Source organism: Sander lucioperca, chromosome 1 (genome assembly GCF_008315115.2).
Source record: "Sander lucioperca isolate FBNREF2018 chromosome 1, SLUC_FBN_1.2, whole genome shotgun sequence".
NCBI lineage: Eukaryota > Metazoa > Chordata > Actinopteri > Perciformes > Percidae > Sander > Sander lucioperca.
Window position 1 is genome coordinate 30,238,080 of NC_050173.1, and position 13,983 is coordinate 30,252,062.

At 38.3% G+C, this 13,983-nt stretch overlaps 2 protein-coding genes across 3 annotated transcripts; both read left to right on the forward strand.

The window, feature by feature from the left end:
• Positions 1-1,334: 1,334 nt before the first annotated feature.
• On the forward strand, positions 1,335-8,206 carry yif1a (Yip1 interacting factor homolog A (S. cerevisiae)). The gene is made up of 9 exons (XM_031303422.2): positions 1,335-1,434; positions 1,895-1,946; positions 3,157-3,398; positions 4,897-5,001; positions 5,682-5,760; positions 5,848-5,905; positions 6,007-6,162; positions 6,787-6,880; positions 7,278-8,206. Exons 2-9 carry the CDS (start codon positions 1,916-1,918, stop codon positions 7,434-7,436), a joined length of 924 nt encoding a protein of 307 aa, XP_031159282.1. The 5' UTR covers positions 1,335-1,434; positions 1,895-1,915; the 3' UTR covers positions 7,437-8,206.
• Positions 8,207-8,893: 687 nt separating this feature from the next.
• Positions 8,894-13,928, forward strand: si:ch211-145o7.3 (forkhead box protein N2). Of its 2 annotated transcripts, none has more exons than XM_036001898.1 (5): positions 8,894-9,334; positions 10,140-10,797; positions 11,066-11,187; positions 11,781-11,836; positions 12,265-13,928. In XM_036001898.1, exons 2-5 carry the CDS (start codon positions 10,186-10,188, stop codon positions 12,615-12,617), a joined length of 1,143 nt encoding a protein of 380 aa, XP_035857791.1. In that variant the 5' UTR covers positions 8,894-9,334; positions 10,140-10,185; the 3' UTR covers positions 12,618-13,928. The 2 variants fall into 2 exon arrangements, with proteins under 2 accessions (XP_035857791.1, XP_031159355.1); XM_031303495.2 differs by having other exon boundaries at positions 8,895-9,342.
• Positions 13,929-13,983: the final 55 nt, after the last annotated feature.

Here is a 13,983-nt window from a genome sequence, read left to right on the forward strand (position 1 = left end):
ATACCAAGGGCTTAGAGAGGAGCTAGAAGATGTGGTAAGTGAAGGCAATAGTGGTTCCAGTGGTAATCGGAGCACTGTATCGGCTGTAACCCACAAACTGGGAAAGTGGCTCCAGCAACAACATTTGAGATCTCTGTCCAGAAGAGCGCAGTCCTAGGAACAGCTTAGATACTGCGCAGACTTCTCCCAGTCTCCCAGGCCTCTGGTAGAGGACCCAAGCTTGAAGGAAGAGGACCGCCCAGGATGGGGCGAGTGGGGAATTTGAAAATGTGAACAGAGTAAATAAATACACATAAAGTACAATATGTAAAATGTAGTGGAGTGAAAAATAAAACACAAAACTTTAAACACTTTAAATGTAGGCTACTTGATTTTTTTTGTTATTTGTATTTTTTTTTTTTTTTTACTTTTTTTTAAATCTATCTTGACTTCATCCATTAACCTGTGTTAAACATTTCTAAGATGTGTTCGTTAAATCTCTGAAGAAGGAGGAGAGGCTTGGTCAAATGAAGATTAAACAAAAGATTTAATAAAACAGAATGATGAAAATGACATGACAAAAAGCAAATGTTACACTGCCAGTGGACTGAAACATGCATCTCCCTTCCGGAGTCACATCAATCAGTCTCGAATCTTTCTCAGTATTCACCATATATTCCCTAGAAGTTGAGGATGGTTCCTCAAATGACATCTCTCCTTATTGGTCAGATGTTTTCACAAGAAAAGGTCCTTCTTCTGAATTGTCAGGTTTACTCCAGGTCAAGACAGGGTCTTTATCATGGTAGTGCCAATTCTATTCAAATTTACAGAGATATGCATTTCTCTTGTTCTAATCTAGTCTGTGACAGCAGGATGTGGCTCTCAAAGCTGTTTAAACGATAGGTCTCCTTGTGTGGGGAACATTTGAGATGGGGACAAGGAGCTTCTACCTTTATGCTAAATGACAGACATTACCTAATCAACGCAACACTCTGTAGCTTGCAAGCTGTGAATACCTCAAAACATAAAAGTACATTGGTATCAAATATTAACATTGTTTTAACGTTTTAAAACCCAACACCTGTAATGATAAAAATGGCGTAGGTGGTCTTATTATGAAAAAAATAGGTAAATTGTGTCATAAATGTTCATGCTCCTGTTACGTCTGTTTTTTTTTCCTGCTCAAGTGTATTAAGTTCGTGGCTCCTTGAAGTTAAAATGTAGCTATCCCAACAGACTGTTAAGCATCGATAGGAAACAGTAAGGGAAGTAAGATTTACACATGATTTACACACTTCGCTCTGTGCATTAGCTAGTAGCCTACACTGTGTACGTTTATGGTTTGTGTACTAACATCGTTTTCTGCCACGCAGGCACACTGAAGTCAACCAACCGCAGTGGATCATGGGTGGGATCAGCCGGGCCAGTCTGGTAGCCACGTAGCTAGCTGTGCAGGTAAGTGCTCTTCTGCCTGTTATTTAGCTACTTCATGATCAGAACATTATCCAGCAGACAAACTGCGTGGACATTTGAAATGCCAATGTTGAATATGTGTTTATCACCGCTGCGGCTGCACCGAGTGGTACTTTAAAATATGATGTTATTAACTTAGCTCGCGAGTCTAGCTAGGTAGCTAGCATTAACTGGTAACGTTAGCAGCAGTGGTAAACGTTTTATAATACGTTTATACGTAGGTTAGATAGCATAAAGAGTGTTGCAAGCTAGCCTCTTACTGATGTCATGTAACGTTACCTAATTTAATGCTATCAATGTAAGCTGTGGTATAACACCACAGTGTTTTAATCAGCTAGCTATCTGACCAAATATAAATCAATGTAACCTTAACTGACTAACGTTAAGCGTTCAATAAAATAAAACGTAACGTTAGTTAACGTGTCAATGTTTTTATTTTAAGCTAACGTCAGCGAACGTCATAATGGACTTGCCACATCAGGGGTACCGAGCAAGTAAGTGGAAAAATTAATCACCGTGTTTTGCCATCACTTATTCTTTCTGTAAAACTTTGCAAAATATCCGCCCATAGTTTTTCTACTTCCTATTTTCTTACTAGAGCTAGACACACAGAGCTTAGCACACTGCTGTCAAGACTGGTGATCTAACTAACGTTACACTAAAATATCCCAGTTTATTAGTGAAACTAATGCAGTCTTATATACCAGTACTTGAATAAATCTTACTTGCATTTGGGTTATGTTTACCCTAGTTGATATAAATGGGGTGGACAAAATATTAGCGACACCAGTCAGTGATTTGATAGATATAGATAGAGAATCAGCTTTAATGGCCAAGTAAGTGTGAACCATGTGAACACTTACAGTACAAGGAATGTGACTGCAGCTTTTTGTTGCTCTCAAAGTACCTACACAGAAATAGACTTATGGCTAAAAACAAGGTTAACATAAATGTTTGACTACAATGTACAGATTTAAGTTTGTACACATGTAAACAAACAGCACGATTAAGATTTTACTGTAAACATTAAGACAATACAATTTAACACTACAGCACCACAAACTACAGCCTCCAAACTGTCCATGAAGTTGAACGCAGCTGTAGATCAGCTGTTTGGATCAGACTTTCAGCGGTTTATAGAAGAGATAAATACAAGATAATAAAAAAATGAATGATTATGATAGCAACAACGAAATGCAGTTCACTATGGACACGATGACACATTTATGAACCGGAGTATACAAAAGAATAACTTGCAGAGGGAGACTTCAGTGGAAAGGAAAGGGCTGTCTGACGTCAAGGTAAAGTGGTGAAAATATTATAAATATAGCGTACACTTTAACGGATATTGATTTTTTTTTTAGGCGGTTAAAATACGCTTTTGCACCTGGCTTTGTCCACAGTAATATACTGACTATGGATAAGTACCTCATACAACCCAACTTCAAAAGATCAGAACTATCCCTTTAACAATGTCCTCATGTTATCTTGGTCATCAAAGAGTATTGTTTCTCTCTTACTTGGGGAAAGACCTGATATGGTTGGAATGTCTTAAGTGATTAAACAATTTGGGTGGATTTCAGTGTATGTTTATATTTGATAATGTGGATAATAAGCTTGTAACTCCATGAAATATCAACAAAGTCAGTTTAATATAAATTCAAATGCCCTCTATTTACTCCATTGTGTCCATCTTTTCCACAGCTAAACCGAGAGCTCGTGCAGCTCCCCCCACAGCAGATTCTGTCCTGTTTGATGACACCAGCTCTGCAGCACCAGCAATGAACAGTCAAGGATACTACACTCCTGGGTACAATATGGCAGGACCCTCAAATAACATGCAAGGAGGTGCTGGACCTGATCTGTTTGCTGACCCAATGGCCAACGCTGCAATGATGTATGGCTCCTCATTAGCCAACCAAGGAAAGGATATGGTGAACAAAGAGGTAAAGAAAGGTCATGATATGTATGGGGTTCCTTCAGATATGATCTGCTACTGTATGTAGGGATGGGGTGTTAACCCAGTAGCGTATAAAAAAGGTCAAGGCCTAGATTGGGAAATTGGCATGACTTTAAAGCAACACTAGAGAACTTTTCCCACTTCTGTCCCCCTACAGGTTGGAAGCAGAATTGTCCATTACACTTTAAACCTCCCACAAAAATGTGTCTTGTGTGATTCAATCACAAGCTGACGGACCCATACACACTTTTACCAGGTTTTGAAGTTTGACCAGGCATACAGATCTAGACACAGACTGGCCCTTAATGTGATAAGATAATAGTTCTAAACAGGAGTACAGAGTAATGTAATATACAGCAATTTTCTTTACTGTGAAAAATCAAACGTTTTCCTTCAACTTTTTTTTTTTTTTTAAAGATTATTTTTTGGGCATTTTTAGGCCTTTATTTGACAGGACAGCTGAAGACATCAAAGGGAAGAGAGAGGGGGGAATGACATGCAGCAAAGGGCCGCAGGTCGGAGTCGAACCCGGGCCTGCTGCATCAAGGAGTAAACCTCTATATATGGGCGCCCACTCTACCAACTGAGCTATCCGGGCGCCCCATGCAAGTTTTTTTATGCCATTTTAATATAATTTTTGTCCCAGAAATTGACTTTTAAGAAGTTCATTATTTGAAGTTTTTCAAGCTAGAGAAACACACGGATGTGTTCTTTCATTGACATTGAAAGACACACACAGTGACCAGACGTCCCGAAAAATTTGGGACAGTCCCGAAATCCAAGCAGTTGTACCGAATCCCGAATCCTGCCCTAATTGTCCCGAAAGTCTCAAGAGCAGACTCTCGAGTAGTTATAGTCTGATAGAACATAAAAAACTGATAGCATAAAACAACACAATGTTATTCTGCTAAATAAAACAACACAATCATTATTAATTTCACTTTTTTTCATTAAAAAAAAAATTTGTATATCCGAATACCATACACATTTTCTACAAGCTCAGTCTGCCACAATTCCAGTGCTGGTTCCATTATATCAGAATTTTGGATAGTCATTATGGAAACATTAATTGGTCATGTGACAAGGGCTGGGAAATTGGCATTAACAGGCAACCACGTGACAGTACTTTGATCCAATGGAAACCCCGACCCCGTGCCCCCCTTCTAGCAATGACGGTGCAGAAACTCCAAGTGCTTAATTGCAGAAGACCCGGAAACGCTGACCAATCAGAGCAGACTGGGCTTTACAGGAGGGGGGTTTAAAGAGACAGGTGCTTAAACGGAGCGTTTTAGACAAAGACAGTATGAGGAAAATAATGTGTTTTTTGAACATTAAAGCATGTTAACATTTGAAACACAAAACACAAGTAGGAAACTGAATACTGAAATATGTCCCCTTTTAAAATGACTATGACTCAACTGTATTTATTAACTTTGGCACTCTTCATCTGTTAATTTAATGTTTGCCCTTCCTTTGCCTTTCAGATCAGCAGATTCATGTCTGTGAACAAGCTGAAATACTTCTTTGCCGTCGACACTAGATATGTATTGAAGAAACTTATGATCCTCATGTTCCCTTACACACATCAGGTAATCAGAGCCATTCATTCAATCAGACTTTGTCCTACATCCACGTACAGGACGACACAAAACATTTTAATAGTGTGCATAACCTGCTTGATAGCTTTCTCTAGTTTTCTTGATAGTGTCATATTTTCACCAACTTATCACATTTTAACCGTGCAAACAAGATAATCAGCCACTTAATCACCCCTTCAGCTTTATTTATGAACATCTGAATGCTGTGATTGCCAGTGCGGTTATAAAAACACACTGTATACACTTAGTACACAACTTATTGAGATTGTAAATTATGTCAGCACTCCAAACATTCTGTGTTCTGATGATGTACGAACTGTACAGAGTGCAAACTCGCCTTACAAAACCAGGGTCACAAAACGGCAAACTAAAGAGGCACCTGTCCTAATGTACTTTTCCCACAGCATGTTATTTTGTGTTAAGTGCAATATTTTACTCAGAATTACTTCATTCTTAATTAAATCTACTACTACTGATACTCCTAATTTATCATTGAGCTCTAATCTTATCACATGTAAATTAACTTTTTTAATATAGTGATTGTCTAAACCAATTTTTTGATCATGTAAGCTAAGTAGTAGACATTTCAGGTGGAAAAAAATGCATAATTTGCATATAACACTATTAGACTCTGCAGGGTGATTCATACTGTACTTGTGTGTTCTTGGTAGGATTGGGAAGTACGTTACCATAGGGACACTCCACTGACTCCAAGACAGGATGTGAATGCACCGGATCTTTACATACCGAGTACGTTTTCTATAAATACAAAATTATCAATAGCAGAGCATTTTGTGATGCCTGTATAATGTATTAAGTGTACTTTTTGTCTTTAAGCAATGGCTTTCATTACCTACATTTTACTTGCTGGAATGGCCCTCGGCATTCAAAAACGGTGAGCTATTCTTCCTTATCTAAATTTACTTTATGACTCGCATTAAATATTTTTTCGAATCAGTTAAGTTAATGAGGAGTGTGTATTGTCTTTGTGTAAAGGTTCAGTCCAGAGGTTCTTGGACTGTGTGCCAGCACCGCCCTCGTGTGGGTCATCATCGAGGTCTTGGTTATGTTGTTGAGTTTGTACCTGCTGACAGTCCACAGCGACCTCTCAACCTTTGATCTCATTGCCTACAGTGGCTACAAATATGTTGGGTAAATGTCATGGTACTTAAGATGAATATAATTCTATTTTACTGACAAAGCCAATCATTGTGAGGATTAGTTTGAGACCAAAGCTTAAAGGTGCTCTAAGCGATGTTGGGTGACGTTACTTCTTGTTGATGTTCGAAGTATTGTCAAACAAAACTGAGGCTAGCTCGCCCCTCCCTCCTCCTCATCCCGTCCCCTCCCCCTCCCTTCTGTGCTTCTGCGCACTAACCCCCAAACCCCCACCCCATCTTGTCACTTGTTAGAACGCTGGAACACTGTTTGTTATGTTTGGTGGTGCAGGTTGCCGCTGTTTGTTTTTGTTGGCGTTTGTGGAGCCTGGGCTGTCTACAGAGACAGCGTTTTTTTACAGTGTGTTCAGGGGACAGGCAGCTGATAGTGAGGAGATGTTTGCTGTATGGGACAAAAAATGTTGTAGCCTAAAAAATGCGTGACATCGCTTAGAGCACCTTTAAACTTGTATTATAACTAAACCAATTAGCTGTTAAATCAACATTTATTCTGATTCAGCTCAGTGGAAGGCATTTTTAAATGTTACAAGGTCCTTGTTGACTGCATTAATTCATATTGAAGAACATTATAAATATATTTTTTATGCTTCTCCTTTAGGATGATCTTCACAGTGTTGTGTGGTTTACTGTTTGGCAGTGATGGGTATTATGTGGCTCTTGCCTGGTCCTCTTGTGCCCTTATGTTCTTCATTGTAAGTATTTCGAGTCATTGAACAGAAAACCAAATAAATTGTAATTATAATTAATTATGTTCAGAGTAGGTCAGATATTTACATATTTGATGCTGTTTTTTCCATCTCAATTGTTCTTTCTCTCTGTGTTTAAAAAGAGAAGACTGAAGAAACAAATATGCAGAATACACAAAGAAAAGAGGACAGCTAATCCACACAAATCCTCAGGTTTAGGATAGATGTCTAGTGAAACAACAAAATACATCAACTTTCTGCATTATCTAGCATAATGTACTGCATTAATACATGTAATATAGTACATGTAGTTACTACTTTATGTATGCTATAATATTCTACTGAAAAACCTACTTTATGTTAGCGTGATATTGCAGGTTTAAAGATGTTTCTTTCTTCTCAGGTTCGATCTCTGAAAATGAAGATCCTTCCCTCTCTCTCCCCTGACTCCATGGTAACGGGATCAAGTGCCAAACCTCAATTCCGCCTTTATATAACTGTGGCTACTGCAGTGTTTCAGCCAATCATTATATATTGGTTAACCTCTCACTTGGTCAGGTGACCGTGAGGCATTAAATAACCTGAAGTCCAAGTGTGTATGACCCAAACGTTTGGTTGAGTGTTTATACACCTGCCTTTATACGCTTTTTTGTCAGTAAACTCAAAACATATGAAGACAGTGTTGAACTTGTCAGATGGACATGTTAAAAATGAAATGGTTTCAAAGTGTGACACAGAAAATGTCTCACTGGAAGTTGTTTTTTCACCATTAGTGTACAGTGACACTGGCAAATGCTTATTTTGGCCATCTAACTTTGAACACAAGGGCTTGTTTAATCATAACTCAGATTCAGTTCAAGTTGCTCTACAATATTTACACCGGACATACAGACAATATAAATACCACACAGACATAAAACGCACATACACACATGATTCAAGTACAATTTTTTTCTGGTATGGTAATGTTGCTGCATTATCCCCCTTTCTCTTGTGAGTCTTGGATTTTATTTATCTACATTCGAAAGAGCATGACAATGTTTGAATTTTTTGTAGAAAAAAAATAAATATATTTAGCTTTGTGTATTCAATTTAAACAGTTTGAGACATTTTTTATTATTTGTTGTATCTGATTTTTTCCCCTTCTGAATAATGCTGATTTATGTCAGTTAATATGATTTAATTTCTAAAGATGGTGCCAGAGCTCAGTATTTAGCCAACGGTCTATGACATTGACATAAGTGTTGCAAAGTTTACAGTTGTTCTCAAAGGGGGAAAGTAACTTAAATGAATAAACTTAGAATTACTGTGCTTATGCACAATTTTGATGTACTGGCATGTTGCATTAGAATTTTCATTTTGTGGGAATTTATGTTTATTACATTTCAGAGAGATATTGTTATTTTTACAGAAAGTGTCATCCATTGTATGTAATTATAAAGTCATAAGTGCATTATAAGGTGTTACATGCAAACATGCATTAGTAGAGCTGGCATTGTTCAGTAAGCTATTTGCAATAGTGGAAATTAACCAAGTTCATTAACTCAAGTACTAAACTTCAGTATCACTTTAAGTTACTTGTATTTCCCTTTTATGCTACTTAATACCTTAACTTCACTACATTTCTAAAAAAAAAAAAAAAAATTGTAAAATCTGCCTTTTTATTGTTTAAACCACCCAACAGCTAGAGTAAAAAAGTTAGAGTTGGTCTCAGCTCGACCTGCTACAACAATAAATGCTGCTTAGTTATTGCATTAGTAATAATAATCAAATAATATGATATATTATGTGACAAAAGCAGCCATTAAGCTGCTCTATGACAATTTGATATATAAATTTAAGATTATTTTTTGGGCTTTTCAGCCTTTATTTGATAGGACAGCTAGGTGAGAAAGGGGGAAGACAAAGCAGGAAATTGTCACAGGTCGGATTCGAACCTTGGACCTCTGTGTCGAGGCATAAACCTCTCAGTATATGTGCGCCTGTTCTACCCACTGAACCAACCCGGCCACGACAAGTTGTCATTTAAAGGACATTTTGCTGATACTCGTTTACAGTTTTAAAGGCAGGACATTTACTTGTAACACTATTTTTACACTGGTCGTGCTAAAATCTGAATACTTCTTTCACTACTGGCAAATTTAGTAACTTAATACCTAATGAGGTATTTTACATTTCGGTAGGGTATTGCTATTTTTACTTTACTGTCTTGATGGATTTGGATACTGTCTCCCCTCTGTTGGTTGGTGTGAGACTGTCTTTGCGGGAACGCGCCTTGGAACGCGCACAATGCAAAGCGTCCTTTTCGTTTCCATGGAGACCTCAGACGGTAACAGAACACGGAGGGAAAGGTGTCCGACTCCGAGTCTAGTTTTGAACACCAGAATTTCACCTTTAACTTTTGAACGACGTGTTTTGGACATTTAATGAACTCTGAATTCTGCCAGGATTATCGTTTTGGTAATTTGGTGAGTAACTAGTTAATATGCATTTTGAAGCACTAGCTAACATCACCTGTGAGCGGAAAAGGCGGCTTTCTTGGCTTAATGAAACTTTATATTGTTCCGCCATTTGCATCCTGAACTGCGTTGCAGAGCCATGCGGCATCACATACAAACTTTTAGAGCGTTATAAATTTGATTGTTACACGCAATAAGTCTACTGTTAGTTTGTTTAACGCAATTAATCGATTGCACCTTCTGCGAGTAACAATGACTTTCTAATAGACCTGCACCTGTCCACTGGGCACGTTTTGTGTGTATTAAAACGGGAGATGGTAACGTTACTGTGCCTAACATTTTGGACTTTGTACGTTTGGTGGTTAGGGGATGCTCATCAGAGGGGAACGGCTAGCTAACATTTAACTGAAATACTTTAACTTTATCCCGCATTTTCCAACTATTTTAGTCTAAAACCTTGGCTACGTAGCTATGTGATTATGGACTATATAAATAAAACTGACTCGACTTGATTTCAGTCTTGAGTGCAAATTGACAACTTTTAGATTGAATTAGATGAGATTCAACTTTATCGTCATTACACCTAACAGGTCCTGAGAAATGTAGAGTAGCCTCTAACAGAAGTGCAAAAAGCAATAAAGTGCAAAGTAATGTACAAAGTAATAGAATAAACAGTAAGGGGTATTGGTACACACAAATATGTGTACAGTATGGACATGTGCAGCAGTTAGGCAACTTTTAATCCTGATTTGCATGAATCATTCCTTTCAGCAGTAACTTTAATTGATTTCTGTCATGTCTTCCAGCCGTGGTACAGCTGTATGACCCTGGAAGTTTCCTCCTGGGAGAGAAATGGAGAATAGCTCTCATACACTGCCACCCTCGTCACCATGTCCTACCACTTTTGGAGGGTCCCTGCCTTTCTCCTCCTCGCCGCAACAAACCTGCTCAAATGGCCGTGTTTCACTCCCACTTTCACCTATTTCATTCCCCCCATCTCCTACCTCACTTTCTCCAGCAACAGCAGAGTCTAATAACTCTTCCTCACCTCTTTCACACTGCACAGCATCTCAGTGTTTCGAGGGACAAAACATACAGTGCCTCAGCCCGTCGAATATAACTGACCAGGATGACCTGACCTGCCTCAACTGGCTGCATCAGAGGGGCAACCTCCTACCACTGCAGCCCCTTCCCAAAATGACACCACTGCCTCAGCTAGAGTCCACCGCACCTACCCAACTTCTTCCTCCTGCCTCGTCCAAGCCACCGTACTCCTTCAGTAGTCTGATTTTCATGGCAATAGAAGACTCACCTGACAGGAGGCTTCCAGTGAAGGACATCTATGTTTGGATTGTGAACAATTTCCCCTACTACAGAACAGCTTCTGGAGGCTGGAGGAACTCTGTTAGACACAACTTGTCCCTGAGCAAGAGCTTTCGTCGCATTCAGAGGGACAAGAGCCAGGTGGGGACATGACTTATGTTTACCACATTTAGAGCAACTAGGTCATGTAATGAGTAAAGAGATTGTGCTTAAATTATAGGACAGATGTTTAATCCATGTCACTGAAATGTCCTTGAGCAACACTCTGGATTCAGTAGTCGAGTCAGCAACTAAACTGCCCTACAGGGAAATGATGTACTCCACATGTTTTCTGAGGTTATATGGTCTACTGTGTCAGAGTTACATGGGCCACTGAAATGTTTCAAGTGTTTTTGCATGTTTGTTTCAGTCAGTGGGGAAGGGATCTCTGTGGTGTGTGTGTCCCGAGTATCGACCGGTGCTCCTCGAGGTGCTGAGGAAGACCCACAGTTATCACAGCACCAATATCAATCTGTTAAACAAGCCTGCATTGTGAGTATAATCACAGTTTGTGCAACAAGGCTGCAACAAATTCTTTTCATTATGAGTTAAACTTTTATATACAACATTAACTCCATAAATTGTTAGGTATACTGTATTTATTTGATCACTAAAGAGTTATACATTTTCTGTTGACTGACTCTTTAGATGAGTTTGATAATAGACAAAAAGTCAATACTAAATATTAGTGGTGAAACGATTAGTTGGCAAAAAAATTATTGGCAATTTGAATAATCGGTGTAGTCACTTATCCAAGAAAAATGCCAAACTAGCACCAAACTTCTCAAATGTGAGAAGAATTGGGCTTTTGTAAATTGAAATGGGCATCTTTCACTATTTTCTGTTTTTTTAGAGATACGTTGGTTGGTTTGTTGGTTAATTGGTTGGTTGGAAGAAAAATAATCAGACAGAAAACAAAATATTACTTTAGTGACATTGCTTTCTAACCAGTGAAGTAAAAATATTATTTGTGTGTTCAATAATTTCCCATTTTAATGACACACACTTGTACTGAGGTATACTTTAAACAAACATATAAAACCTACATGTATGTAGTCTTAACTATCTTGCCATATTGTGTGCAGGTTGGAAGGAGCTGAATTTGGGGTGCCTGCAGTGTGCGACTCTATGGAAATGTCAGGTTAGTGATAAGGGGAGACTCACAGCAGGCTCATGTCACTTAAATAGCACAGGAACTTACATATTTGACACATATTTTTATTCTGCAATATTTCATCAATGAAGTAACAGCCCTCTGTGACACGTTTATTATCTGCAGCTTTTCTCCCTGTCTGCAGCTTTCTCAACATGCAACATTGTTCCTGTGTTTGTGTTCTGTTGTCATGGCAACAACCTTCTATTACCTTGGCAACTCAGCAATAGCCTAGCTTAGTCTCCTTTATGTCCCCTCGTTTTATTTCCGAGCCTATGCGCTATATGGGCCCACGTGCTCACTAAAGAATCTGACTACTGGTTGTTCGACCAGCCTGATTGAAAACAAGTTATTAATATTAATGTATTACTTTTTGACTCATATTCTGCTTGATGTATTGTTTTTCTCTCATGCAGATCCTCTCTCTCACACCCTCCTCCTCTCCACGCCCTCACCCCAAATCCTGACCACCGATAACCCAACTTTCTCTGAAAACCCACCGTGCCCTTTGACCCCGGATCACGAGGAGCTTGTCACCATGGAGTCAGTTGAATACCACCAGGGGGAGGTCAGCGAGGAGATGGAGAAGGACCCCCTGTCAGACAGCGGGTACATTGAGTTACACTATTACCAGTCTCACCAGTACCAGTACCTGGTCCTGCCGGGTGACACAGAGTTGGACCTGGAGACTGTGGAGATCCTTCAGCTCGATGCCGAGGCCCAGGAGGCTGCTGGGTCACTGCTGGACCTGGCAGGTGGCGGATATTAATGTTATATCCTGTTTAACAATCACAACTGATGCAATGCTTCAATTCTTTGTAAGCAAATACTCCAACAAAGCAACATAAATGGGGATTTATGTTTTAAAGCCTTAAGTGATAATGGATGGAGTGATGATGTTTGGCATATCGGCTGCTTCTCCCTGAGACGTTGACACTGCCCTAAGGCTTGTTTTGTAGTTAGGTAAAAATATAGATCAACATTTTGATGGACTAACAGACAATGGATCACATTACTTAATATGTGTTCAGGCACTTTCAATGCAGGAGCTGATTTTATCACTGTACCATACAATACATATAATTACAACCAGGACAAAGACTTAAGAGTGTAATGTTGAATTGAAAAATGTGGACAAAATTATTCTCTGAGATTTCAAAACTGAGAGGAAAGTATTAATAGAGTATGATCTTCATTACAGGTTTTTAGGTTTTCCACTGTGGTTTTTTAACACATTGAGTTCATTCTCAGGGGTGGAAAAAGTGTTTCCAACTCAAGTAGAAGTATGTTTCTTGGTTAAGATGTTTCCCAAGTTAGGGTTAGTTAAAAAGTTAATAAGTTAAGATTAATATAGCGTTGAAACCTGCACAAGAAAAGTACAAAAGTAGCTCTTGACTCACATCCACACTATTACCATTTCAATATGAATAGGTTTTAACAAACATTTCTTCTCCAATTCTTTAAAGTGGCGACCATCTTTTCTTTATGAGAAGGTTTTCATGGAGGTATACTTTATGAAGAAAACAAATTACAAACAAACCTAAGACGAATATCTTACCCCTGTTACTGTAACCTATTCTGAAAATGCTGCCTTTCTAAAAGTAGTTGAGTATAATACTTAAATAAAAAATACTTAATTTATGATGTAGTTGCAAATGTAGATTGCGCTCAAAAAGTGGGAAAGCACTACTCAATTACAACAATATAAGTACTTTTGATTTTATTTCTTAATTAATTTCTTTACACCCATTGTCATTCTCCAGATAATGTTTGCTAGAATTGATTTTATGTACATGATTTCATGTTACTGAATGTCTTCACATTTTTTGTGAATTTTAAAACCTAGATATATGATCTTGTAAGCTAAGCTAAATTGTCTTCAATCAGGAATAGTTTGATTGGAATTTTGAGTTAAAATGCAAAATGAACTCACTGCCATTTAAACCACTTTACATTTCAGGGTACACTGAATTTCTGTTTGTAAATGTTATGTATTTCCAAAAAATTTAGATTTTGAAATCTAACAAATAATATCTGTCCTGCCGTTCTTGTGAATTAAATTACCTGTTTTTTATGTTCAGTTTCGTTTAGGATGCATTGCCGTTTGTTACCAAACAAATTGTTATAGGATATAT